This window comes from Nycticebus coucang, chromosome 16 (assembly GCF_027406575.1).
Source record: "Nycticebus coucang isolate mNycCou1 chromosome 16, mNycCou1.pri, whole genome shotgun sequence".
In the NCBI taxonomy this organism is placed as follows: Eukaryota; Metazoa; Chordata; class Mammalia; order Primates; family Lorisidae; genus Nycticebus; species Nycticebus coucang.
The window spans coordinates 57,386,888-57,413,451 of NC_069795.1; the positions used below are offsets into that span (position 1 = coordinate 57,386,888).

General features: G+C 36.0%; 2 protein-coding genes across 5 annotated transcripts in view; one reads left to right on the forward strand and one right to left on the reverse strand.

Moving 5' to 3' along the window:
* The window catches only part of CIP2A (cellular inhibitor of PP2A), a 33,546-nt gene extending 19,335 nt beyond the window's left edge, over nucleotides 1-14,211 (reverse strand). Inside the window, exons 1-8 of the mRNA XM_053565219.1 lie at nucleotides 13,902-14,211; nucleotides 10,583-10,730; nucleotides 8,385-8,497; nucleotides 7,212-7,306; nucleotides 6,592-6,688; nucleotides 5,659-5,781; nucleotides 5,386-5,531; nucleotides 1,770-1,845 (exon numbers count right to left, since the gene is read on the reverse strand). Coding sequence (XP_053421194.1) covers nucleotides 1,770-1,845; nucleotides 5,386-5,531; nucleotides 5,659-5,781; nucleotides 6,592-6,688; nucleotides 7,212-7,306; nucleotides 8,385-8,497; nucleotides 10,583-10,730; nucleotides 13,902-14,003 — 900 coding nt within the window. The 5' untranslated portion in view covers nucleotides 14,004-14,211. The remainder of the gene's footprint in view (nucleotides 1-1,769; nucleotides 1,846-5,385; nucleotides 5,532-5,658; nucleotides 5,782-6,591; nucleotides 6,689-7,211; nucleotides 7,307-8,384; nucleotides 8,498-10,582; nucleotides 10,731-13,901) is intronic.
* A 146-nt stretch (nucleotides 14,212-14,357) lies between these two features.
* Nucleotides 14,358-26,564, forward strand: part of DZIP3 (DAZ interacting zinc finger protein 3) — a 109,395-nt gene continuing 97,188 nt past the window's right edge. For all 4 annotated transcript variants that reach the window (XR_008374922.1, XM_053565215.1, XM_053565216.1 and 1 more), the window contains exon 1: nucleotides 14,358-14,474. The gene's annotated coding sequence lies outside the window, so the exon portion shown is untranslated. The remainder of the gene's footprint in view (nucleotides 14,475-26,564) is intronic.

The following is a 26,564-nucleotide window of genomic DNA, read 5'->3' on the forward strand; positions in this document are numbered from 1 at the left end:
GAAAACTGGTATTATCTGCTAATGCTGGGAAAGTGCATAAACTACCCAACTGTGGGAGAGCGAATTCCAGTTGTCTTCACGAACAATGTTAATCAATGATTGTGGAGAAATGTGTAATCACTGCAATTCTCATTATGCTTAACCTTGTTATTTGCTTGCTATGTGACTGTGATAAAGTAAAACATCATGAACAATAAATAATATGTGTGGGAAACGTAACAAAGACATCTCTCAAGATAAGCAAAGGAACAGGATGTCCAGGGCAGTAGCAAAAGTTACTGACCTGTGTATGTGAAATTGTAACAAAGTTAGTTACATGCATAGCTAGAACAGGGCATATGGGTCAGCAGCAACAGCTGCAACCATGTGCACAACAAAATAAATCACTTAGCTAGGCAGAAATAGCCAAGGCAGATACCAGTCAGGCCAATAAATAGCAGGTGCTGAACCACGTGTTCCCCACATCAAGATAAAGTAACCCAGAAAAACAAGTCACTTCTAGACATTCTGCACATCCTGCTACACATTGTGACATTTTCCGTAACTTTTTCCTTATAATTCTTTGTCTGAATCTCAATAAATCCCACTGAAACCTGGAATAAGGGCCCTACTGTCCTATTCCAACAATGTCTGGCCCTTGAGGACCCTTGGTTGTATGGTTTCATTACACCATTCACCTGGGGTTCCCAGAAACCTAGAGGCTCTGTCCTGCTAGGGGTCACCTCACACAGTAATTTCACTTTTAGGGATTTACCCCAAAGAACTAGTAACATATGTTTACAAAAAAGATAAATAAAACACAGCAGCACTGCTCCTATTAGCTAAGATTTACAAACAACCCAAATGCCATCAACAATGGAATGGATAAATAAACTACGGTGTTTACTGATGAGAATGAAGAAAATTCAACTGCATGCAACAGTATGTATGAATCTCACATAATATGAAGCTAAAGAAGACAGACATCAGAGTATGTATTATATGATTATATAAAGTTCCATGTGAGCTTCTTTGCACAAAATGATTGAATAGATATTCGAGGTTTCTTTGGAAAGCCCCAGGGCATGGTGGTCAGTTTGAACTCTGGCCAAGTCACCATGTCCATCAACACACCAAGCTGTAAAACAAGGAGTATATTAAATGAGGTCCTCCTGTGCAATGCCAAGTTCAAATTATCTGGACACCAGAAGATCCACATCTCAAGGAAGTCAGACTTTAACAAATCTAATGTGGATGAGTTTGAAGACATAGTGGCTGAGAAGTAGCTCATCCTGGATGGCTTTGGGATCAAACACATCACCAATTGTGACTCCCTGGACAAGTGGTGGGTCTGTACACATGAGGGCTTCCATTGTGTGGCTCCCCCTTATTCATGTCCACCAATAAATCCTACTTCCCACCTAAAGAACAAAAACCCCCCCAAACAAAGCAAAAAAACCCTACCTACAACTATAAGAAACATGGGTGAATCTTACAACATAATGTTGAACATAAGAATCTAAACACAAAATGTATCATATGATTATATATGCTGTTATAAGTCAGTGTAATGGTTATCCCTGGTACGGGCAGAGGACAGGAAGGGATAGGTGCTGACTAAAAGGGAGCTCAAAGAGAGCACTAGAGGATCAGTAATGTTCTACTTCCTGATGTGGACATTGGTTACATGACTGCATTCAGTTTGTAAAAATTCAGAGTTGTGCATTTAGATTTTTCTGCATATTATAGTAGGTAAAAAGCTTAACCCCCAAAGTCAAGTTTTTACATACCTTTGAAGAAGAATCAGGATCCTTCCCATTAAGAAGACCTAATACTTGACTAAGACATGAAGAAAAGTGCTCATACCTGGGTTTAAAATAAAAATATACACCAAATGATAATTATACAATCAATACATCAAAAGGGATTTATCTACAAGATGAATATAAAATTTAAGTGTATGTTCTTTCATCTATTTATTTGGGCTTCTCTTTGTAAAGTTTATATTTATAACTTGCAGCATATCTTACACTATAATATACATAAATTGGGCCTGTCATTTATTAAAACACAACTCCTCTGACAATAAATATTAAACATTTTCAGTTCCTCAACTGCCTTAGTTTTTTATGAAAATGTTATATTCAGTTTATAAAAATTTAAAAGGCATACAAAAATGCTACTAAATTATTTATAAAAAGCACCTAAAATTTCCAGGCATTAAATTAGGCTCTGCAGATATAGAAGCAAGTGGCAGCAATCTAGGTTAAACACCTCCATGAAGTATCGGGGTGCCATTCACGTTATACCTTATGTGACTGGTACATCCTAGACGTGGGAGGCAGAATGAAAGTGATAATATAAGGTAGGGCAAAATATAATGCTATAATTCAGGAATGTAAGGTATGCTATGGAACAGAGAATGGGTATCAAACCCAGAGTTGGCAGGGCAGGCCTGATCCGGTGAGGTTTCTCAGACTCATCATCTCTATATATTAGAGAAATGCAAATCAAAACATCCCTGAGATATCATCTAACCCCAGAGAGAATGGCCCACATCACAAAATCTCAAAACTGCAGATGCTGGCGTGGATGTGGAGAGAAGGGAACACTTTTACACTGCTGGTGGGACTGCAAACTAGTACAACCTTTCTGGAAGGAAGTATGGAGAAACCTCAAAGCACTCAACCTAGACCTCCCATTCGATCCTGCAATCCCATTACTGGGCATCTACCCAGAAGGAAAAAAATCCTTTTATCATAAGGACACTTGTACTAGACTGTTTATTGCAGCTCAATTTACAATCGCCAAAATGTGGAAACAGCCTAAATGCCCACCAACCCAGGAATGGATTAACAAGCTGTGGTGTATGTATACCATGGAATACTATTCAGCCATTAAAAAAAATGGAGACTTTACATCCTTCGTATTAACCTGGATGGAAGTGGAAGACATTATTCTTAGTAAAGCATCACAAGAATGGAGAAGCATGAATCCTATGTACTCAATCTTGATATGAGGACAATTAATGACAATTAAGGTTATGGGGGGGGGAAGCAGAAAGAGAGAGGGAGGGAGTGGGGTGGGGCCTTAGTGTGTGTCACACTTTATGGGGGCAGGACATGATTGCAAGAGGGACTTTACCTAGCAATTGCAATCAGTGTAACTGGCTTATTGTACCCTCAATGAATCCCCAACAATAAAAAAAAAAAGAAAAAAAAAAAAAAAAAGAAGAAACAGGAGTTAGAAGGATAAATTACTCCAGCCTTCCAGAGGAAATACTCTGGAAGAAATAGTGAATGGATATATCAAAAGGCATTTCCAGTAAGTCGGCAGTTATTATCTGATATAAGTAGGCAAAAACAAGTGAAGAAATAAAGCTGCGAGACTGTCGGGGCCCAGATTTGAGAGAGGTATATTGAGCATTTGGATATTCATCTTCAATGAAATACAAGGTCACAGATTTTAAAAGGGACATATGGTTGAAGAAAAAGTTGAAAGTTAAATATATTTCTAAGTTACAGGGGAAGAGTTAACTGCATGGGAGGCACTAAAGAGACAGGGCAAACTGCTTAAGACAGAACAAATTGAAGCCTGGGCACAGCGGCTCATGCCTGTGATCCCAGTACTTTGGGAGGCTGAGGTGTGAGTATCTCTTGAGGTCAGGCATTTGAGACCAGTCTGGGCAATTTAGTTGAGAGCCCCATCTTTACCAAAAAAAAAAAAAAAAATTAGCCAGATATGGTGATACATACCTATAGACCCAGCTACTCAAGACAGAACTAACTGAAACTTAATACACAGAATAAAGGAGTATGTTTCTAAGTGAAACAGGATGAAACTACCCCGTTTCCCTGAAAATAAGACATCCTCCGAAAATAAGACCTACTTACAGGAAAGACAAGACGTCCCCTGAAAATAAGACCTAGAGCATCTTTGGGAGCACACCTTAAAATAAGACACTGTCTTATTTTCGGGGAAACAGGGTAAGTAAGAATTTGATATAAATACGGGTAAGTTTGACCAGGTGCACAGATCTGAGGGAATGCTAATCAAATGGAATTCCATTTTGTTTTTTTTTCTGTGGAATAAAGATAAGGTCATCTTCTGTGTGGATGATACAAGAGGAAAGTAATAAATATTTGAAACAGTCATTGTAGGAAACGAGACAAAAGCTAACAATATAAGAGGTGTAGGGCCCAGATAAATCTGTATGATTTTCTTCAGCTATCATTAGTAACCCAAGCATTAAGTTAGACTTTGGAACAGATTTAGGATTGGGTTTTAGCTAAATGGTGTACCAGAGGTGATTCTGGGGTTTTAAGCAGAATAGAGGAAAACAGATAATGGAACTGAGTGACTTACAGAAGTGATGAAGCCACCTCTTACTAATGCTAAACTAGATATATATCTTTCTGAAAAGGTATAGTAAAGCAATTTTTTTCTGTTTTCTATGCAGCTTTCAAATAAGAACTATCTGGCCACCAGAACAGATATACACAGATATTAGGAGAATCTTGCAACAGGTGAAGAGAAGGCACACCAAGGGAGGACACTCTAGAAGAAAAAGTTCAACCTTTCTAGAGATGCTTCAGAGAGGAAAAAGTAAAACGCTAATGTGAATGCCTCTTGGTTTTGCAAAATGCCAGTTATCATATGAAGAGTAGTTAATTTTGCCCCAGTGTTTAGCATTTCTTCCTCTAGAGCCCATGTTCCTTAAAGATCAGGGACTATGTCTTCACATACTGCTGCTGCTAAGTACCTGACCATAGTAGGGGCTCAATAAATAATTTATTTAAATTAATTTAACTATTGAAAACAATTTCAAAAATTCCTAATTTAAGACAACAAAGCAGCTTAGGCACTGCAAAAATTTAACTCAGAATGCAAAAAGGATCTTTGGAAAATAGTACCACCTGATCTCAAAATACAAATGATCACATAAAATACACTGAGACAGAAAGTACATATAAACACATGTTCCTATTTTACCTATGACAAAAGAGACACACACCAAAGGAAACATTATTCATTTTGTACAAAAATAAAAAAGGACAGATGTACTAACATGAACATTCTATAATTATTCTTTCAAAGCATCTTAATGCTCAAGTTTTAAAACTGTATTTAAAACACGTTAGCCAAGATGCACATATTTTAAAGAATGATACAACCCTACTGATCTAAGACAAGATTGAAACACACGCACTCTTGTTATACATTTACATTTCAGTTTAGGAAAGCAAAACAAATGAGAGTAAAGCATGTGAAAACATTTCAGTTTGGTATATTGCGACTCATAAGAAGTCAAGTTTAGTTTATTTTAGAAGAAAGTTTCATATGTCATAAATATATCTTGGTTAAAAAGAAAAAAGAAGTCCTAAAATTTACTAAAGTGAGTCATACCTGGTAAGATAATCAGCTATTTTAGGATTCTTAAGGAGGTCCATCAGTAGGTCAACTGAATACTTTCTAGTTAGAGTACCATCACCATTTATGAGAATATTAAATATTAGTTGAAAAGTCTGATGAATGTTTCGAGCATGGAATAGCTTAAAAAAATGAGAAACACAAAAAATTTAAGTTGATGCCATCCTAAAATATTAAAAAAATGCCTTGATGACTTTTAAAATATCAGAGACTATAAACCTTAGAATTAACTTCAAAAATTGTATTTACCTTTTCCCCTACCTCTTCGTTTAATGTCAAACTGGATAATATTGAAAGTGCAAACACAACCACTGTTAAACTACTATGGGCCAAGAAGGTTATAAGAGTTCGATAAAAAGATTTCACATTACTCTGGGGAAGAAAAAAAATAAAAAAACAAATTACAATAAAGAACTATGAATTTTATATTTTGGTTTAAAAAGTCTGTCTTACAGAGAATGGGCAGACTTTCATTAAACATCATTATTAACTTTTAAGAAATGACTGTCATCTTTAAAAGATAATGTTCAACTATAGATCAGAGAGAAATTTAAATTCATAGACTTATAAACAAACAGCATCTAGAGGAAAAAAAACTGGTAAATGTGTACAACTGAGCAAGAGATGAATTTTTCCAAGTTTTGTGGCCTTTTTGTCATAGCAGGTTAATTGTTCACTAAACACCTTAAAGAATCAGTGACTTTGCTGATTTAACATACTTCTAAAAGTTGTTCAGTTAAGTTCATTTGTGTGCCTTCACTTACCACAAGTACTGGCAGTTGACACTGAGCATTTACTGATGGATCTTTTTGGTGGATTTGCCACTGACTTTGTAAAAACAACACTGAGATAAATGGGTCTGCCAGTGATGTACCTTCCTTCTATTAGGATAAAATAATTTAGCAATTATTGTATATTTAATGTGACATAATGGGATGCTATGGTGAGGAAAAACTTTTGGAAATCAATATTTACATTAACCTTTAACATACAGTTTTCAATACAACATACATAAAGGCTGAGTTATTTATATGTTGATCTGACCCTTCATTAGCTTTGATGGGTCAGCTGATCAGCCATAAGACTTCTTATAATTTTTTTTTTAAGAAAAAGATAGATAAAATTTTCTTTAAGCACAGAATCTACCACAAAATTAGAAACATTAAAAAATAAACTTCTTACCAATGTCTTTATATGTGTTTGAACAGACAGATTGTGTCGACAAAAATTTGCCAATAATCCTAGACAAGGCATTGTTAACTCATCTTCAGAAGACTGACTGTAGTTTTATGTTGATGTTTTGTTTAAAGAAAAATAATAAAAGACAAAAAGCATTAAGTTCATTATAAATCAGTCAAAATGATATAGTAGTTTACATACTTCAATTCTTTTTTACATGAAAAAATTTAACATGTGAAGCCAGTCAAGCTCTGATTATTTCATGTTTTGAAACCAAATTATCCTATTCAATTGCACTATGAAAATAAGATGAAATAACCGTCAAAGTGACCATGTGCTATTTTACTGTAAATTCTATCAAGATTAAATATAAACATGCAACTTTCAGTTTCAATAATTTTTTTCTGCCAAAATAAATTAATCTCATGAATTTTTGTTAAGAAAATTAGAGGTGCTTTACAACTATTGATCCTAAAAATCATCTAGGAGGAGCAAACAAGGACTGAGTCTCATTCAGCTTACAAAGTTAGAAAAAATTATCAAAGAAGAATTGATCTACCACATCTTTTTAATTTAAAAACAAACAAATAGACTATTTGGATATGTGTTTGATGCATACTCACATATGGTCCATCAGGAATGTAATTAATTCATCTATATTGGCACCAGAATGGAAAATTTTGACATTATATGTTAATTTCTGCAGAAGTTGAATGCACTGAGAATAAGAAAACAGTTATGAATATAAACATACAGAAAGATTGTCAATTCATCACAAGAATGGACTACTGTGTACAGTCTGAACATGTCATCATTTTAAGAGGCAGAGATTAGGGTAAGAACTTTTCCATTTCTTAAAACAGTTTTTTTTAAAGATAAAAGTAATGAGACTATTAAGACCCCATCTCTCGCCATACATTTCTACCCTTTCTATCTCAAACAAGGCATCCTTATCAATTTTGTTCACTTAATCATCTTAAACTTGAATGCAGATTGAAACACACACATACACCATCAATTATAAGATATCCTGTTTCACATTTTACCATTTTTAAAATTCCACGTTTAATTGGTGATGTTTTTCTTTCTTATAACATCTAACACTTTAGATTCAATGAAATATCATGGGTGTAAAAGCTTTCAATCTATGCTAAAAAGACTACATCTATAGCTTTAATTTTGTAGAATGTTTCCTCAACAGATTGAGACTAGATGCCAACTCAAATTACAATTTTAATATGAATAGCTAACATTTCAAAACACAGACATCTGTGTTTATAAGTCAAAGCAGTTATAATGTAGATTTTTTTTTTTTTTTGTAGAGACAGAGTCTCACTTTACTGCCCTTGGTAGAGTGCCGTGGCGTCACACGGCTCACAGCAACCTCCAGCTCTTGGGCTTACGTGACTCTCTTGCCTCAGCCTCCAGAGTAGCTAGGACTACAGGCGCCTGCCACAAGGCCCGGCTATTTTTTTGTTGCAGTTTGGTCGGGGCTGGGTTTGAACGCCACTCTCGGCAAATGGGGCCGGCGCCCTACTCACTGAGCCACAGGCGCTGCCCTAATGTAGATTTTTTTTTCAATAATGGTAGTAAAAGTGAGTAAGCATCCCCTCTCTAGAAACATTTAAATAGTACATGTGTGTAACTGGCTCTTAATGATAACAACTATGCCTGATTTATGTAGTATTTAACAGGATATCCACTACAAGTTGGTTTATAATAGCTACTATCAATTTTGATCTGAAAATAAGGAAAGCAGAACAGGTGTTAGGTGACACCTGTGGAGGTGTGTATACCTGCAAAAACACCGAATCACTGTGGCAAGTGCTGCTCCGACAAACCACTCCTGCCAGCACACTATTCAGATTGTATGTATTCTGAAGACAGTCTCTGGTTTCATTGTCTATAGCTGCAAGTTAAATAAAATACATCGTTTTTATATATGGTCTTCATGGATGAAATTAAAATAATCTTAAATTTAATTCATATAATTTTGTCATTTAAAAAATAAAATGAGGCTGTTGGTCAGTATCCTCCAATTCAGAAGTTCAAATGAGTTTTCTATGTGGAATACATTAATATTAAAGAAGAAACTTGCTTTATAAAAATTTTGCTATTAAAAAACTACCACTTCATTGTATATTTAAACAATGGAACACTACTCAGCTATAAAAAAGAATGAAATCATATCATTTGAAGAAACATGCATAAAACTGGAGGTTATTATGTTAAGTGAAATAAGCCAGACAAATATAGCACGTATATTCATATGTGGGAGCTAAAAACGTTGATCTCGTGGGGGTAGAGTGTAGAATGTAAGTCACCAAAGCCTGGGAAGGTTGCAGGGGATTGTGTGTGTGGGAGGAAGAGAGGGTATATACATACAAACATACAGTCAGATAGGAGTAAGTTCTAATGTTTAATAATAGAGTGACTAGAGTTAACAACAATGCACTGTACATTTCAAAATATTTAGAAGAGAGGATTTGAAATATTCTCAATACATAGAAATGATAAGTCAATCACAGTGATGGATATCCTAAATACTATGACTTGATCATTATAACTGTTATGCATATAACAAAACACCACACATTTATGATGACAAAAACCTGTATATTATTTACAAATAACAAAATAAAAAATAAAAGAGCATCTCAATTTTTCTGTAAATCTCAAATGCCCCTAAAATTCATTATCTATTAATTAAAAAGTATATATATATATAAAATTTAAAAATACATTAAAAGATTATCACTTTAAAATGTTCTAATACATTTAAGTGTTGGAAATGCCTGGCATTCTCATTCAAACTGTGGTGGATGTTAGATGTGGCAGTCTTTTTGAAAAGGAATTCAGTAATGGCTATAAAATTTTAAAATGATCTTGAAATTTTACTGATAATTTATCTAACAGAAATAATATCTGAATAAAATTACATAAAATTGTTCATTGAATTGTTGATTCTAATAGCAAAAACTTGAAAAAGAACATGAGTGTCCACTATAGGGGGATGGTTGAATAAATTATAGTACCTTATAAATACAGTGCTAGACAGATACAAAAAGAAACACCTGGTGTTCTACAACATCACTTGTGTTAAAAACAATCAGCTAAAGATCTAAAATTATTTGTAACAGCCTACGTATCAAACTATTAATGAGATTTTTATCCTCAAGGGTAGAAATGATAAGGGTTGGTGGTAATGAGTAAAAGACTCATCTATACCTATGTTTTCTAAATTGGGGCAGCCACTAGGTTACATGTGGCTATATAAGCTTAGATTAATTAAAATTAAAGATTCAGTTATTCAGTCCACTATCCACAATTCAGGTGTTTACCAGACCCGTGCAACTAGCAGCCACTAGTTTGGACAACACAGATCCAAAACGCTTCTATTACTGAAGAAAGTCCATTGTACTGGACAATGCTGCTCTATGCTAATACTTCTGCATCCTGGGATTTTTTTTATTCTAAGCATATGGTAATTTTACAATCACACATAGAAATACTCTTCCCCTCCAAATTGGGGGAAAAGATTGACCATTAAAAAACATTTAAAAACTAAAGATAAGTGAAAAAAAAAAATAGAAAACACAACATTAGCATTTTACCCTGAGCTCCTAAGTTCAAAGCAGTCTATCACAGAAGGATGATTCTTAGGTAGCATGACTTTCTGAGTGGTGTACTTAACACTGCCATTATGTAGGGTTTTGTTTCATTCAAAAGTAGGCAAACATTCCCCAAAGTATATTCTTTTTTGCAGAAAACTGAACCTTTGATATGTTTCAGATTCCTTGATCTAATAATTATAAGAAATACTGCACACAATAGTTTGCTCTTTAAAGAGATTCACAATGTACAACACCTGAGAGGTCTAGCAAGAAGAAATCTTTTGAAGGTCATTCTCTAAGAGAATCTATAACTAAATCTGCACTTTAATATTAAATTCATACATTTTCCAAAAACTGCACAAGAGAAATTAAAGTACCACCTAGTTGAGAAAGCAAGCTGATGATACTTAAGATCAGTGAAGCACTTATGTTGGGGTCTTCAAGTAACTCAACGAGGCAACTCAAGCATTCACTTGGTAATATCTGATTTGATGAAAACAGTCGTGTGAGTTTCTGTCCAGAAATTACCTATAAAATAGTAAACAAAATGTGTGGTAGGCAATTTTCATCTTTTCTCCATTTCAAATGAAAAACTTAAGTTCTTCTAAAAATTCATACATGCTATTACCACCGCCTAGATTACTTAAATCCCTCTCTCACTAGCTAAAGTAATTATTTGGATCTCAGCTTAAATTCATTTCCTACAGGTAGCTTTCCCTAAGCCTCTTACACCACCTAGCTTAGGTCTGCCTATACCACTGTCCTATAAAACATTATACTTTTATTTTATAAGTTAGTAAAGTTTGAGTATGTGGGGGTATTTATCCTTCACACTACACTGAACAGGCCATGAAGACGTAGATTAAAAATCTGTACTTTATTAACCATGTTTATTTTACAAATGAATTCCAGAACACTCATTCCTCCCACTTTGAGGGAAAAGAACCAAAAACGGAAGTCTACAGGGCAACTACAGGATTATTCCTTCCACTCCTTCCCAAAGATAACAGGTGATCCAAGAAGTTAAGAGATTACAGAGAAGGAAGTTATTATAAAAAAGAATCATTTAAGTAGGGAAAGCATTGAAAACTTTTATTTTTGGTTATTCCATTTTTTACTCCTCTAAACTATATAAGTGGAGAGAAAGAAAGAAGGTAAAGGTAGAATTGAAGGCTGAAACCAGTTGTTAGCATGAATTTTCAAAATGCTCTACAAATGTATTCATTATTGAGCATATCTTTTCTATAAAGATGGTAAAACCTTAGTTACTTTAGAATAAGAATAAATCTGTTCTAAGTAGTTATTTGAAAGGATCAGGCTGAAGTGAGCTGCTTTATCTCTCTAAGCTCTCCCTTTTGTATCCCTCTTTTATTCCCACACTCATATGTCAGTTTTTCTCTAAGGTTTTTCTGACAAGAGATTTTTTATATTATCTGTTTGCAAGGAATATGTGTTTTATACTACTGAAGTAAAAGTCTATAAGACTGAAAAAATAAGTCCAAAGATGAAATTATATACATCAATAACAGATATTTTGGCAAAGACAACCTTCTGAACAATGCCTCTTTTCCTACTTATTATCTAGCCCTTCAGATGATTAAGACATTCCCTGTCTTAAACATAATTCCCCTCAGGACTGGATCTGTACCTCAGTAAGTCTAAACATGTAATAATCATTGAGTACAAGGTAAAATAAAAAATTCCCTTACAAATTCTTTCCTTTACACATACACACTCGATGTTTTAATGCAAATATAATTTATTTTAATAATTACCAATACTTACATAGCACTTAGTTTGGCTTAGGCATTGATCTAAGTACTTTATATATGTTAATTCTTTTCATCTTGTTAGTAACTCTGTAAGGTAGGTGCTTCTATTTTGTTTTGCAGATGAATAAACTGAGGCACACAGTAAAAGGAGCACAATTGGGATTCATACCTAGGCAACTTGGTTCCCGAATCCATGCTTTTAATCACTACACATGATTAGTACTATGGAATATCATCATTAAGCATCAGATCAGATCAGCTTTGCCAATCATGAAATAGTGGAAGCCCTGGGTCAGCAAGGGACTATAAAGACAAAGTATGGCAGAAGTACTGAAGAATGAATAATCCCCTTCCCCAGGACACCCATCTCGCTTTGCATCTTCAGACATTGCTTGCATGAAGTCTGTACAGAAATTCAGTATAAAAAAATTGCCCCCCAAAATGGTTAAAATTAATAAATATGAAAACACCAAGGGTTAGTGTGAATGAGTGATGGGAAATTTTCATATATTGCTAATGGAAGGATAAAATGGCATAATCAATGAGAAAATTGTTTTGACAATTTCAACGAAAACTGAATATAACCCTACCCTATGACATAGCAATTCCACTCCAGGGTGTATAAAAGAAATGAGTGCTTATATCCACAAAAAATGTATGAATTGTTTATGATACCTATATTCATAATTCCACCCAGAACTGGAAATAACCCAAATGCCCACAAACAGGAGACTGGATATCAAGTATGATACATTTATACAATAGAAGTCTGAAAGGCAATAAAAAAGAATGAGACATTGGTACGTGTGCAATATGGTTGAATGGAAGATGCCAGACCCAAGGGTACATAGTGTATGAGTCCACTTATCTGAATCCTATGTAAGAGACAATGAAGAAACCATACAGGGTGCTGGAAATATTCTATCAATATACCATGATACAGGTATCAAATGTCCACACATTAAAAACTATCAAGCTCTTAACTTAAGATACTTTATGCACTGTATTTCTCAATTAAAAAAAAAAAATTCCTAAGTGTAGTAATCTCAAGCCAGTATTCAACACATCTTTTTTTATCAGTGGTGTAAAAGTTTTCTGTAAACCTCTAGAAAGTTTAGGAACAAAACATCAAGGAGCCAGACTTAGAGCCCCAAATTTCTCAGTAGTCTTTCAATTCACAGTAACATTGCACTCAGACTCACAGGTTGCTTATTCTCAGAGAAGTAATGTTTCAGATCAGTATCTAGAACACTTTACTCCTAAGGTTTAAATAAAACCAATCAATGTCTCTGCTTATCCTGCTGCTTCTGGAATCCAGTAGCTACTGTTCTATCCTAATTGAGAAACAAAACCTTAAGCATTTAACAGCTTAATTATTAATTTCAATTATAACGTTTGCAGGGACTTATTGAGGTAATGAATGAAAAAAAGAAAACAAATGTACTTAAGAGTACACCTGAAATAGTGATCAAGAAAGCAAGGACTCCAGTTTCACTAAAGACTGATGTCGCTGTACCATTGTAAATCAACTTTTCTCCAGCATTTTCCCAGTCTTTGGTGCATTAGCCTATCATCACAAGATTAATATAACGAGTAGAACATATTTTTAAAAATTACGTTCAATTCTATAGTAACAGGAGAGCTGCAACAAAGAATTAAAATAAGCTTTAATTGAGTTTAATCTTTTTTGTTTTAATTAAACGGATTTCCCAGCCTTCTCTCCCACCTTTCCTCTTCTGTTGGCACTCGTCTCTCTGGCTGCAGGGAGCTGAACCTTGACGCTAACTTGCCTTTACCGGTACAAAAAGACAGCCCAGGAAGCGAAGGGCTGTCTGTCCTTTCTCTTCTAGGCTGGGATCGCCACTCGCTAGCCTCACCGTGAAAGCAGAAATACCCTCATCTCGTCCCCCCATTCTCGGAGCCTCACCTCCAAGTGCCGCAAAAGCTGAGCAGCGTTCGCCTCCGACTTAACAGCTTTGTACTGGCTAATAGTTAGGAGCAAGGACTTCAGGCAGGCGGTGGTGTCCATCAGGACCGTCCCTAAGCCCCTAAGGCCAGGCACCACCAGCAGCTCTGTTCAGGCTTCCAACTTCAGCCGCGCGTTTTTTGATTTTTCGGCCCCACCCCTTCTCCCAGAAGGTTCCGGTTCCGGTGGAGCCCCGGAAGTCCCTAGGCGCCCTGCGGGACTGCTCTTGAGATGGGCGGGGTGGGCCTGGGGTGCAGGGGCTCCGGGGATCGGTGGAGGGGATTGCGGGCTGCCCCGCCGAGCCCCCTTATCTGAGAGGCCGCGAGGTTTTAACTTGAGATCTCGTGAAGACGAGACATCTCGCGAGAAACGCTAATTTGGCCCGACCTGAGGAGGGCGGTTAGAGGGGAGGGGGTACTTGTTCCTCCGTGCGCTGTGTTTGCGTGTGCTTGGCCTTCACGCCGGGTGGCCGGTGTTTGCTTTGTGCATCATCCTCTTCCTGAGAAATGGTCGCTCCCCCCTAGTCTAGACACGGTGAGATCTGAGGAGGAGAATCTTTGGGCCCTGAGATGCTGAGGAGGCCTGGGAGGGGCCTCTTTTTTAAATCTCTCATAAGTCCACGCCTTCTGCCGAGGAATGATTGTTTCTCAGAGCGAAACTAGGGTCATTGGCGTATTTCAAGTTAGTCATGCCCTTACTGTAGTATTTGTCAAACTGTCGCGGGGTGACTCCTGGGCCAGGTACTGCGCCTGGGGGTGTTAGATTAGCGTCAGTTTTTATACGGGAGGGTGTCTTTCTGTGTGGCATGATTGATTGTTTTAGCATTCTCCAGGTCTATGAAATGGGTCCTGTTTGTTTTTTTATGATCAGAGGTGCATGTGTTTGTGATGAAGTCATATTACCTGCTTCTGGAACTTTTTGCTTAATTAGTATTTGCTAATATCGAAAAAAGCTTTAAATTGCAGATTGTAGAAAAGTGTAAGAATAGGGTACATGTCCATAGAAATCAATGATAAATTTGTTGATCAATTCAAAGAACGTTTTTGCGTCACTCAATTTTTTAAGGCAGGGTTTATTTTTTGTATTAAAATCATTTCAAATTAAATCTGAAATCTTAAAATGTCTTAGCCAATTGAGACATTGATGTAAAAGTCTATGGGTAACTAACGTATTCATTTTATGCTTTCAGTCATTTTGTAAACAGCTATTGAGTGTATAACATGGGCCAGATATTGCCAGTCTGGGAACAGGAAAGTATCTCCTATTGCTAAGAAACTGTCTAATAAAGAAAACACCACATAAATGGGAAGCATCATGTGGTGATAGAAAGGAGGGGAGCCATGTTGCTTACAAATGCTAGCAAAACTTCGAGTATGTGACCCTAGGCAAATTCTCACTGCTTCTGTCCCTTCCTAAGATAAAATCTGGTCCAGAGTTACACCTGTTTCATAAGATTGTGCATTTAATAAATAATTCAGAGTCTAAAACATCCTAGGCACTAGATATAGTGAATACAACAAAATTCTACAGGTATGGAACTTACATTCTGGTAGAGAAACAGTAATATAAAATAAGGAAAACTGTATAGAGAGAAAAATAGAAGAGTTACTGCTGTAGAGTACTATTGGTAATTGACAAGGGAAAAGGGAAGGTCAGGGTAGACCTCACTAAAAAAGCACTTGAAGAAATACTTAAAGAAGTTGAGAGAAAGCAGTACTCTTTAGGGTAGTGTTTTTCAACCTTTTTTTTTTTTCAATCTCACAGCACACTTGAACCTATAGTTAAACTTCTGGGCACACTTAAATTATGTTGATCAAAAAAAAGTAAAAAATGAATATACTTACTGTGCTTTGAACGTCTTTCAAAAATAATTAATGATCTTTAAAAAATTTTCGCAGCACATCTAAGATCCTCATAAGGCAGTTGAAAAATTCCTGGTTTAGTGGGAACAACGGTTACTAGATGGAGGGAATGACAATGAAAAGCCCTGAAGTGGGTGTATGACAATGTGTGCCATCTACAGCAGGAGGCCTCCTGGCTGGAATAGAGAGACTAAGGATGGAGGGAGTAGAGATGAGGTCATATAAGACTTAGAGACTTTTAAAATGAACTAATCAGGAAGAATCAACTGTTGCCTGGCATAATACTTATGGTGTTAGTTACAGTTGTTGGCAAATGCAATGATAAGAGTTTGGTAGTGTGAGACTTTACAGTGACAACTGTGTCATCATCCCCATTCTGAGCCCCTAAGTAAGGCTCTCAACTGCCCACTGTTGAAGTGCCATCCCTCTCTGAAATTTTGGATTTACACTTAAGCAGTCATACTGTGTATTCTCTTTTGTATTTGTCTTAAAATCAAATGATTCTCATAAAACCTTTATTAAAATTAAATTTAGTAAGATTTTTGTAGCTAAATCTTGACATCTTTAGTCAGAGATATCTGTGTGTCATAATTCGAGAAACAACCATATTTTTAAGCTCTAAAAAGAGAGAGGAAAAGGAAGTGAGGCTAGGTCCAGGTTTTATTGGCTTTGAACTTGGACAACCCTTTTGAATTCAGTGGTGATCTCTGGTTTTAACTGGGGCCTGATGTAGTCAGGTTTTTGTTTTACATTGATTAGTCTGGCGGCTGGAAAGGCTATGATTTTAGGGAGGAAAAGACTAGACTTAGGGAGACTGATTTGCTAGAGTCTTTCCAAAGGATAACCAGGATAATTGAAGTAGAGATGGAACAAAGGTGACAAATTTGAGAAATACTGTCTAGGAGGTAAAATAGGCAGAACAGGTGTCTGTGGCTGTGAGGAGTGAAGAGAGGGATGAATCTGGAAGGGATTCCTACTTTGTAAATTGAATGAAGAGATAAAGATATTGCAGAGGTGACTAATAGGAAGTATTTAGGGTATTTTTATGTTTAATAAATTTTATATAATTTATTATATAGTCTTATTCTTATTAAGTTTATTCATGGGTACTATATAATTTTGTTACTGTAAGTTTTCTTAAGAAAGGTCCTGATTTTTGGCACATCTTTAATCCAACCTAATGACTAAAATCTCTCATTAACGCTCACACAGTTTTTGTTCCTTAGACTTTTTACCTATATATTGCCTGCAAAACCATTATCTCATTTTTTCCAAAATTTATTGTCTTACATTATTGCATTAGTGTAATATCTAAATTATGGAAAGTCATGTTAATACTGAACTTCATTGTTTTATTACTTTAGTGAGAATGACTAGTATTTTAACACTTAGTATAATTTGTGCCATTAGCCTGTGATAAATATTCTTAATCGTGTTTAGGAGATTCCCCTTCATGTCTGTTTTATTCTAAAAAAAAACAAAGATTATCAAATTTTCACATTTATATAGTTTTATATTCTTTAAAGTCATAACACAATGATTTCTTGGGCTAATAATACTCAACACTTAATTGAGCAATTGCTATGTACCACGCACTGTTCTAAGAACTTTTTATTTATCTATCTCATCTTTATAACAATTTCATGCTATAGTTAATATTATGTTCTTCATTATACATGAAGAAACTAAGACAGAAAGGTGAAGTAACTTGCCCACGGTCACTCAGGTAGTAGTAACAAACTTTGTATTTGTAATGCTGCAGGTTTTGGTTTGGTGATATTTTTACTCAGGACTTTATAGTCACAACTGGAAATTTTCAATCTTTTCTTTATTCTCATTTCAAATTTAGGTTATATGTTATTTTTGAATAATGGAAGTTTTTGTCTTTTATGTTATGGAATAATAAGAATCACATAGAAATTATCTGATCCTTGTAGGCATATTAAACTGGTCCATAAAATTGTTAAGCATATAGGCTGGCTATTGACTTCTAAAAGAGAACTTTAGGTTGGCAGAGAAGACATTTTTAATCTACACATGGGCTCCTTCTTTCCTTCTGCCTTCAGAAACCTTGATGTGTGCAAAGGTTGGGTGACTTAATTCTTGAAATCAATTATTGAATGCTTAAAGTATGTCAGCTATTGTTCTAGGAATTGGGTATAAGATGGATTAAAAAACAATTTGCCTACTTTGTGGGGCTTCCATTGTGTTGGGAATGTAAGGCCAAATCTAAAACTAGGGGATTATTATGCATAAATGGCAGGTAGAACGAGAGTTTCATTGGCTCAGATTCCAGAGGTTGAGACAGAGAAATCCAGCAGTAGAGAACTGGCAGAGGTCTAGACATGGGGTTAGTAAAATATTATGTACTTACTATACCTAAAACAATTCAACACTTTTTTTTAAGTGATTTTACCCTTTATTCAGAGCCAGAGAACAAAGTATGTATAATTAGTGTCAGCTCTCAGTATTTAAGAAATGTTACCTCTTCCACAAATTAAATTAAAATAATTCTCCCTTTACAATTATTATTATTCCTATTTTATCGCAACTATTAAATATTAAAATGCACCTAATCTCTAAATGATTTGCCAGACCATAAAATTAACTGTCGCTTTTCAAAAAAATTCCTGAGTTTTCCTTCTATACATTTCACAGAATCCAACTCTAGGTTGAGAGTACAAGATTTGCACCTATCATCCTAACGCTCTGAGAGGTCCAGGCGGGTGGATTGCCTGAGCTCACAAATTCAAGACCAGCCTGAGCCAGAGCGAGATAGCTGGGCATTGTGGCAGGCACCTTTAGTCCCAACTACTCAGGAGGTTGAGGCGAGAAAATTGTTTGAACCCAAGAGTTTGAGGTTGCTGTGAGCTATGATGCCACAGCACTCTACTGATGGCGACAAAGTGAGATTCTGTCCCAAAAAAAAAAAGTACAAGATTTGTATAATTTGGATTATACATCTAATTTCATATCCCAGACTTCGCATGTTGTCTTGCCTTTTTTTTTTTAAACAGAAGAAATATCCATTGTTTCTGAATCCAATTCTGTAGATAAGTGAAGTGACATCCTTTTTTTTTTTTTTTTTTTTGAGACAGAGTCTTAACTTTGTTCACCCTCGGTGGAGTGCTGTGGCATCATAGCTCATAGCAAACTCAAACTCTTGGGCTCAAGTGATTATCTTGCTTCAGCCTCCTGAGTAGCTGGGATTAGAGGTGTCCACCACAATGCCTGGCTATTTTTAGAGATGAGGTATCACTCTGGCTCAGGCAGTCCACCTGTTTCGGCCTCCCAAGTGCTAGGTACAGTAATCATTATAACCATTACTTCTTGAAGACTTGGCCTGTTGTGCAGATCGAAGTCCTTTGTGTATCTAGTTTTTTAACTTCTGGTCATTCGTTAAGTTAGATAGATACTCGTTAAGTTCAGGAAAAGAATAGGTATCTTTTTTTCTGAATTCAAATGTGACAGGACTATCCAAAGTGATGTGTGTACACTTTAGGGGAATGTGAATGAAACTACTGAGGTATGGGAACAAGCATTAAAACTTTTCTTATTACTTAATTTTATCTCATTTTTTATTTATATTATAGTAATGCCTGCATATAATTAATAAATTTGATATTCATGTATTTTCAATGCATTCTGATTTTTTATTGCTTTAGGTGGATATATGATCAAAAAGCTTTGGAGACTCTGTAAATGTCTTTGAGAGATTTAGACAGGCATGAATTATTGCAATTTCATTTTCATTTCAGTACCACAGTATAGTGTCTGGCACCTAACAGTTCTGAATTGTTTTGGTGATTGAAAAACTCTTAGCAGAAAAAATTTTTATTCATTTATTTTTTAAAAGAATGGAGTACTGGAGTACAGTGGCACGATCATAGCTCACAACAGCCTCAAACCCCCAGGCTCAAGCAGTCCTCCTGCTGTGGCTTTTCTAGTAGCTAAGACTACAGGCACATACCACCATACCTGGCTAATTTTTAAAAATTTTTGTATAAGACAGGGTCTTGGTATGTTTTCTAGGCTGGTTTCAAACACAGCCTCAAGTGATCCTCCTACCTCAGCCTCCCAAAATGCTAGTGATTTGTGTACTATGAATATTTAAGCTGGTATGATTAATTATTCTTACAGTGTTACTGCTGACCTGTAAGGTCGTGTAAATAGCTTTGTTTCTGAGTGTGCCTATGTATATTATCTAATCTAGCTCATAATTGCACTCTGAGTATATACATATATATTATAGATATATAATGCATCTATCTACCTATAGTCAAACATGGCATTAGAAGTAATGGGAATTAGTGGAAAGAACATGGAATTTGCAGTTAGTGAAATTTAGGGCTGGGTACAGGGGCTTATGCCTGTAATCCTAGCACTTTGGGAGGCCCAGGTGGGTAGATTGCATGATCTCACAAGTTCAAGACCAGCTTGAGCAGGAGCGAGACCCCATCGCACTGCTAAAAATAGAAAAACTAGCTCGGTGTCATGTGGATTACACCACAGGGCTGGTTACTCCAGTTGCTGGGGAGGTTGAGGCAAGAGCCCAGGAGTTTGAGGTTGCTGTGACCTATGATGCCATGGCACTCTACCCGGGGTAATAGAGTGAGACTCTTTCAAAAAATAAAAATAAAGAAATTTGGCCATGAATTCTTACTCTTACTGATATTTTTTAGCTACGAGAACTCTCTAAGCCTCAGTTTTTTAATTTTTAAGATGAATTACAGTAAAGTTTATCTTTTGGAGGGTGTGAGGATCAGATGTTTATTTAGTGTACGTGGGTACGTAGCCTACAGCCTGGCACATAGGAGCTGGTGATAATCTTATTTTCAATGAAACCAAAGTTTATAACTCAGTTTTATGTGAAGAGAAACTCTTCACAACTAAAAGCTTGCTCTTCCTTTTTACCTATACACCCTTTTACAAATGTATGGCTTTCCAAGATAACAGTGAGCAGCCAGTTTTCTTATTTTGGTGGAGCAAGTTGGAGGTAGCTAGAGTAAGCTTTGCTTGGTGGTGGGAGAGCCAAGTACACAGAAGTTTCCTCCATTTCTTGGTTGATTATCATCCTGTATGTGTCATGTCTCAGTATTCTCCTTCCTTTTGCCTTTATTGTCTAACAATTGTTATGACAACATATTTTTAAATTGTTGAAAATACTCCACTTTTGTAGAATTTGTCTGGGGATAACATGTTTCTTCCAATGGTTTCTAGCTACATTTCTGAACCATATGGTTTTACCACTGCTACTTGTAAATACCTGAAACTAATGGATAGTTGAATATTTAGATGTTTTTTTTTTTTTTCAGGTAAAGCCTAGTGTCTATATTCAAGATAGGTACTTTCCAACTGTTTAAAAAATATATGTATTTTATAAGTTTGCCTGTATAATTCCAAAAATAACTGACTGAATAGATCTGAATAGAATTAAAAACCTGCTTTTCATAAGGTGCTAATTTTGCTTAAAGCAAAGAAGTTTTCTGTGTTGGCAGGTTTGTAACAGGAGTAGTGGGTATATATTGCTTCCTGGCTTAAGCTGGCAGATTTTGCTAACAATGAATCTTTGCAAAGGTAAGCGCTGAGATGGATGGTGATCTTTTACACAGAAAATGTCTTCATTTTCTGATAACTTTTACAAATATTGTCCAGCTGTCTCATCTGTCGCTCCGGTAGGTTGCCTAAACAAATAATATTTTAGCCACATGTGTTTAGGTATGTTTATTTTGTAGCCTTACTAGGAAGTTAGATAAACAAAAAATAATGGCGGAAATTAATGGTAAATTAGAAAGCCAAATAATTATTGTATTTTGTTCATGATTATCAATGCTCATATAAAATGATAGTGCGACCTGTTATTCTTTGAGTCTAACTTGATGGCCTTAGCCATTTTTGTCTACCCAGAGCTACCAACACTTGTGTAATGGACTGAATGCTGCCCTCCCCTTTTAAATGTTGAAATCCTAACCCCCGATATAATGGTGTTAGGAGGTGAGACCTTTGGGAGTTAAATTAGGTCATGAGGTTATGAGATTATAAAAGGGACACCAAGAGAGCTCTTTCACCCTCGTTTTACCATGTGAGAAATATACAGAGGAGTCAGAAGCTGGCCACCTGAAAGACCCACCTTGCTGGCATCTTGATCTCAGACTTCCAGCCTTCAGTACTGTGAGAAATAAGGTTCTGTAGTTTATAAGTCAGCCAGTCTATGTACTTTGTTATAGCAGCCATAGCGACTCAGGCAATCTGTTCTCCTGCTTTAAAGCAACCAAGAGTGGCTGGTGCTGCTTGTTTAGCAGACAAAATCAGATCAATGATAGTTAAAAGTTTGGTTCTAAGGAACTCCCATCACACAATGTCTTGATATAGTCTTTGAAAGTGTTTTTTTCATCTTTTTAAAGCTATGAAGTTATCATATCATCTGACATCTCAACTTAGAGAAGGTTTTTGGAATTTTTTGGGTAAAATCTGGCAGAAATGATAACTAGCAGTTTCAGAGTCTGCTTGATATTAACAGACCTGTATGTGAACTTTGGTACAGTAATTTAAAGTGGTAAACCTAGCTTTTCAAAATAATTATCAAAGTTTTACTGAGTTGCATGTTCAAGGTTGTTAATTGCAGCATTGTGTATAATAGTTAAGCTCAGAGACAACTAAAATTTTTATCAGTAATGGTCCAGTAAAATGATACATTCATACAGTGCTATGTAATTCAAGTTAAAGACTATGTTAGATGTGTATGTGCTGGTGTGAAAAATGCAAGATGCAGAACAATGTGTTAAGCTGCCATTTGTGTCCTGTGTGATAATAATTGAAAAGTAACTTTTTGTTCCTGTTAGGGTAGGAACTCACAGCATGTGAAGAGAAAAAATTCTCCACACAGATTAGGATAGGTGTAAAGAAAAAATTTATTTTGCTTTTCAAGGGAGGAAAGGGCACAGCATGAAAGAAAGAAGTGCCAGCCTCTAATGTAAAGTGTTTATGTTTTTTTTTTTTTGGGGGGGGGAGTAATCAAGGAAAAAAAAATGTTACTGCTGTAGAATCATAATAGGATGTGGCTATGAAGCTGGTTTTTGTTTATTTCTCTTTCTATATATGAGGTTGGCTTTATTGGACCTCTCTGAATGTGTTCCTAGTGGATATAGAGGAGGGTCACACTCCTATCTGCTCAGTACTTTTCAAGTTGTATAAAACTCAAAAGACTGAGTTAAACCATGGGTGGTTAATCTCACAGAGGGGCAGTGTGTGCAGTGATCTCCTTTTTTTTTTTCCCCTTCCTCCTGTTGATTAGTAATGCCCTCCTTTTCATCCCATTTCTTTTTTTTTATTAGAGACAGAGTCTCACTTTATGGCCCTCGGTAGAGTGCCGTGGCCTCACACAGCTCACAGCAACCTCCAACTCCTGGGCTTAAGCGATTCTCTTGCCTCAGCCTCCCGAGTAGCTGGGACTACAGGCGCCCACCACAACACCCGGCTTTTTTGTTTTTTTTGGTTGCAGTTTGGCCGGGGCCGGGTTTGAACCCACCACCCTCGGTATATGGGGCCGGCGCCCTACTCACTGAGCCACAGGCGCCGCCCCGTCCCATTTCTTAAATCTCATTATCATTCCTTTCTTTACAGTGTTATTTCTCCATTTGGGTAGAGAATTAGAAGAAATTGAACTAATTTTGCTACAAACTTAAACAATTAAATGATGATGATTATGATGATAAAGATGGTAGTGATAGTGCTTATTATGTGCCAAGTACTGTTCTATTACATGTTTTTAAGTATTTAATGTTCACATTAAATAATACCTTCATAAAGTAGGTACCACTGTTATCCCCACTGTTCAGATAAGGAATCTGAGGCACAAGAAGTGTTCTATTAATTTCGCATGAGGTGGCATAGCTGCTGTATGTCAACAAAAGCCCAGTGATTCCCTAGTTTGTGTGTTCTTAAACTCCTGTATCGCTTCTCAACTTATTTTGACGTTCCCAGGAATCTAAATGAGCTACTTTACGTCATTTTGCTTTCTCCTAATGCAATGTTTGTGTTTAAACATGCCGCATAATATCAGAATGGTCTTATTTTTCTTCTCCCAAACAATCTGTTCTATGTCCACTTACTAAAGCTTCTTATCTTAACCCATTTGTAAAGCTCAATGGTTCTCAACCCAACACAAGGCAATTTTGGCAATATCTAGAGACATCTATGATTGCCACAATAGGGGCTGGTGGGTTTAAAGAAGGTGAGGGTTGGAGGAGTTGCGACTAGCATCTAGTGGGCTGAGGCAGGGATGCTATTCTAAAAATGTATAGGACAATTAACAAAGAATTATCAAGCCCAGAATGTTAATACTGCCAAGATTGAGAAACCCTAAGGGTGTAAGTAACAACTTCTCTCCTGGAAAACACCAAATATATTACTCTGTTTTTGAGCTAGTAGCATTGAGGAAAGTTGTAGGCTTTATTTTATTATTTTCCATACTGATTTTTAATTTTTTCACTTGACATTGTGTAATTTGTAAGTGCTGGAGTTGACAAACCTGAACATTTCATGGGACATCCACCCACACATTGAAATGTAAATTTGCTGGCAAATGCTTCTAACTTGGTCAGATTACTTAGTATAAAGATGAAATATTTGAGTAGATTTTTACAAAAAGTGTGCCTATGTGATTTAGGGAGGTGACAGTAGTGCCACAAGTTAAATGTTCAAATGAATGGTGAAAAAATTATAAATAAGAGTTGTGCCTGCTTTGATGTGAATAAGCACATTGGGTGGAAACAAAAAACATCTTTACAACTAAAAAAAAGCTTGTTATAATTTCTGCAAATAAGAGGGAAAGTGGGAGCTACTGGTAAGAAAGGCATGCTAGTGATTATTAAGACATAGGTGAAAATACCTTATTTTTCAAACAGTAAAACAGTCTACAGATCATTTCCCTTGGTGGATTAAGGTGTTCTGTAAATTGACATTGAACTTTAGCTTGCCTTCAGATCAGTCAACCAGAACTTAAATAGATTCCTGCAGAAAAGCAGTCCCTCAGTGCCAGGAATATAGAGGAAATTTTTGTTTCCTGCTGACAGGGAAAATCTTTTGAAACGAATGTACCAAGGGAAACTAGATTTACCCTTTTTCCCATGTTAACTCTGATTTAAAGGTTTCCTCCAGCCTCCTGTAGAATGTAAGAACCTTTGGATGATTTCAGAAGCACAGTGGCAACATTTCAGGCTGGCTACTTCCTTTCGGTTGCTAGGCACTTACGCCTCCCTTCCCTACAGGCTGTCAAGTGCTACTGCTGCTGCTGTTGCCAGTAGTGTTTGCCACAGATACCTGCCTAGCTCTGGGAAATGACAGGATTGATGATCCTCTCTTCTGGAAAACCTTTCATCACAGAGATTCGTCTCAGGTTGTATTCTAAGAGCTGAAAAAGAAAGCCATTTAGGCTTTCTTAACTCTGTTGATTCAGGATCCAGATTATCTTCTGATTTATTGATTGATTAATTTTCCATCCTTTTCTTTTTCAAGCTGAACAATGAGCAGCTTAGCAGAGGCCTTCCATCCTCTCTATCTTGTCACCAGAGGATTTTCTTCCCTTCCTTTCATCCTTGCTGTGGTCAGTGCAAACAGCTACTGAATGAAGAAGAGCTTACTAGAGGGGGAGGTCTCTGTTTCTGAGCTTTTATAAATTGTGGAAGTGAGGGAATTGTTTTGCCGAGAAAAGGCAAGTGTTTGTATTCTTTGGCTATGAAATAATGTGTTAATAATAATGTCGTTACTTTTTTATTAGGGTAGTTTATAGGAACCGAAAAAGAAAAATAGTTTGATCATAATCCTAAAATTCTCAAAGCTTTTTCCTTTTCTGTTTAGCTTTATTGAATAGATGGAGCAGATCTTTGAAAGACTGACAAGGTTTATCCAATCTCTCTGCTTCATTATTAGCTGTAGATTCTATTTTTCATTAGTATTTGAATAGAGAATACAAATTTAAACATGAATTTGCTTATGGTTTTGCTTACTGAATTTTAAAATGAGTAAAACTATAAAACAAAATAATTTATCTAGAAGAACTGAGTTCTGCATAAGTGAGTTGTAATACAGCAAGAAATGTTTTTGGTTAAGGATAAGCAATAAATTAAGAGGTGTTAGAAAGCTCTGTTTTAAATGAAGAAGTTTAGAAGGAAGTCTGTGTGTTTGTGTGTGTTATCGTTGTCTTTGCCTTTGTGTTTCAATTAAGAAGTTATCAGAATCAAACTGTTGGAGAAATACTCCTGTGTGTGAAGACTTCCTGTATTATGTAGAGTTGTTGTGAATCAAAACAGAATATTGGCACATAATATCCTAATTAGGAATACTTGTTTTGCAGATGATCTTAATAACAGGAATACTTGTTTTGCAGATGATCTTTATAGCAGGGCTAAGTTGCCCCTTCCTCTGTTCTAAGCTTACTAATAAGAAGATACTCAGACCTTAAAGGTTAGAAGGGTCAGGTCTTAAAGTTACTTCTTTTTCAATTGTATTAAATTGCCTTTTTAGGGTGTTCAACATAATTAGAAATTAGAAAAACGTTTCTTGGAGTAAATACAGTCTGAATTCTTAACAGGTGACTTATAATTGATCTTGTATTATATATTTTATTGATTTAGGAATTACCCATCTGAATTGCCTTTAGTTATGGGGCTACAGTCTAATCTATTGTTGTGCATTAAGTGTGCTGTTAGAGAAACTGCCCACTCAGTTACTGAGATAAATTAAGTGGCCCAGAGACAAATAA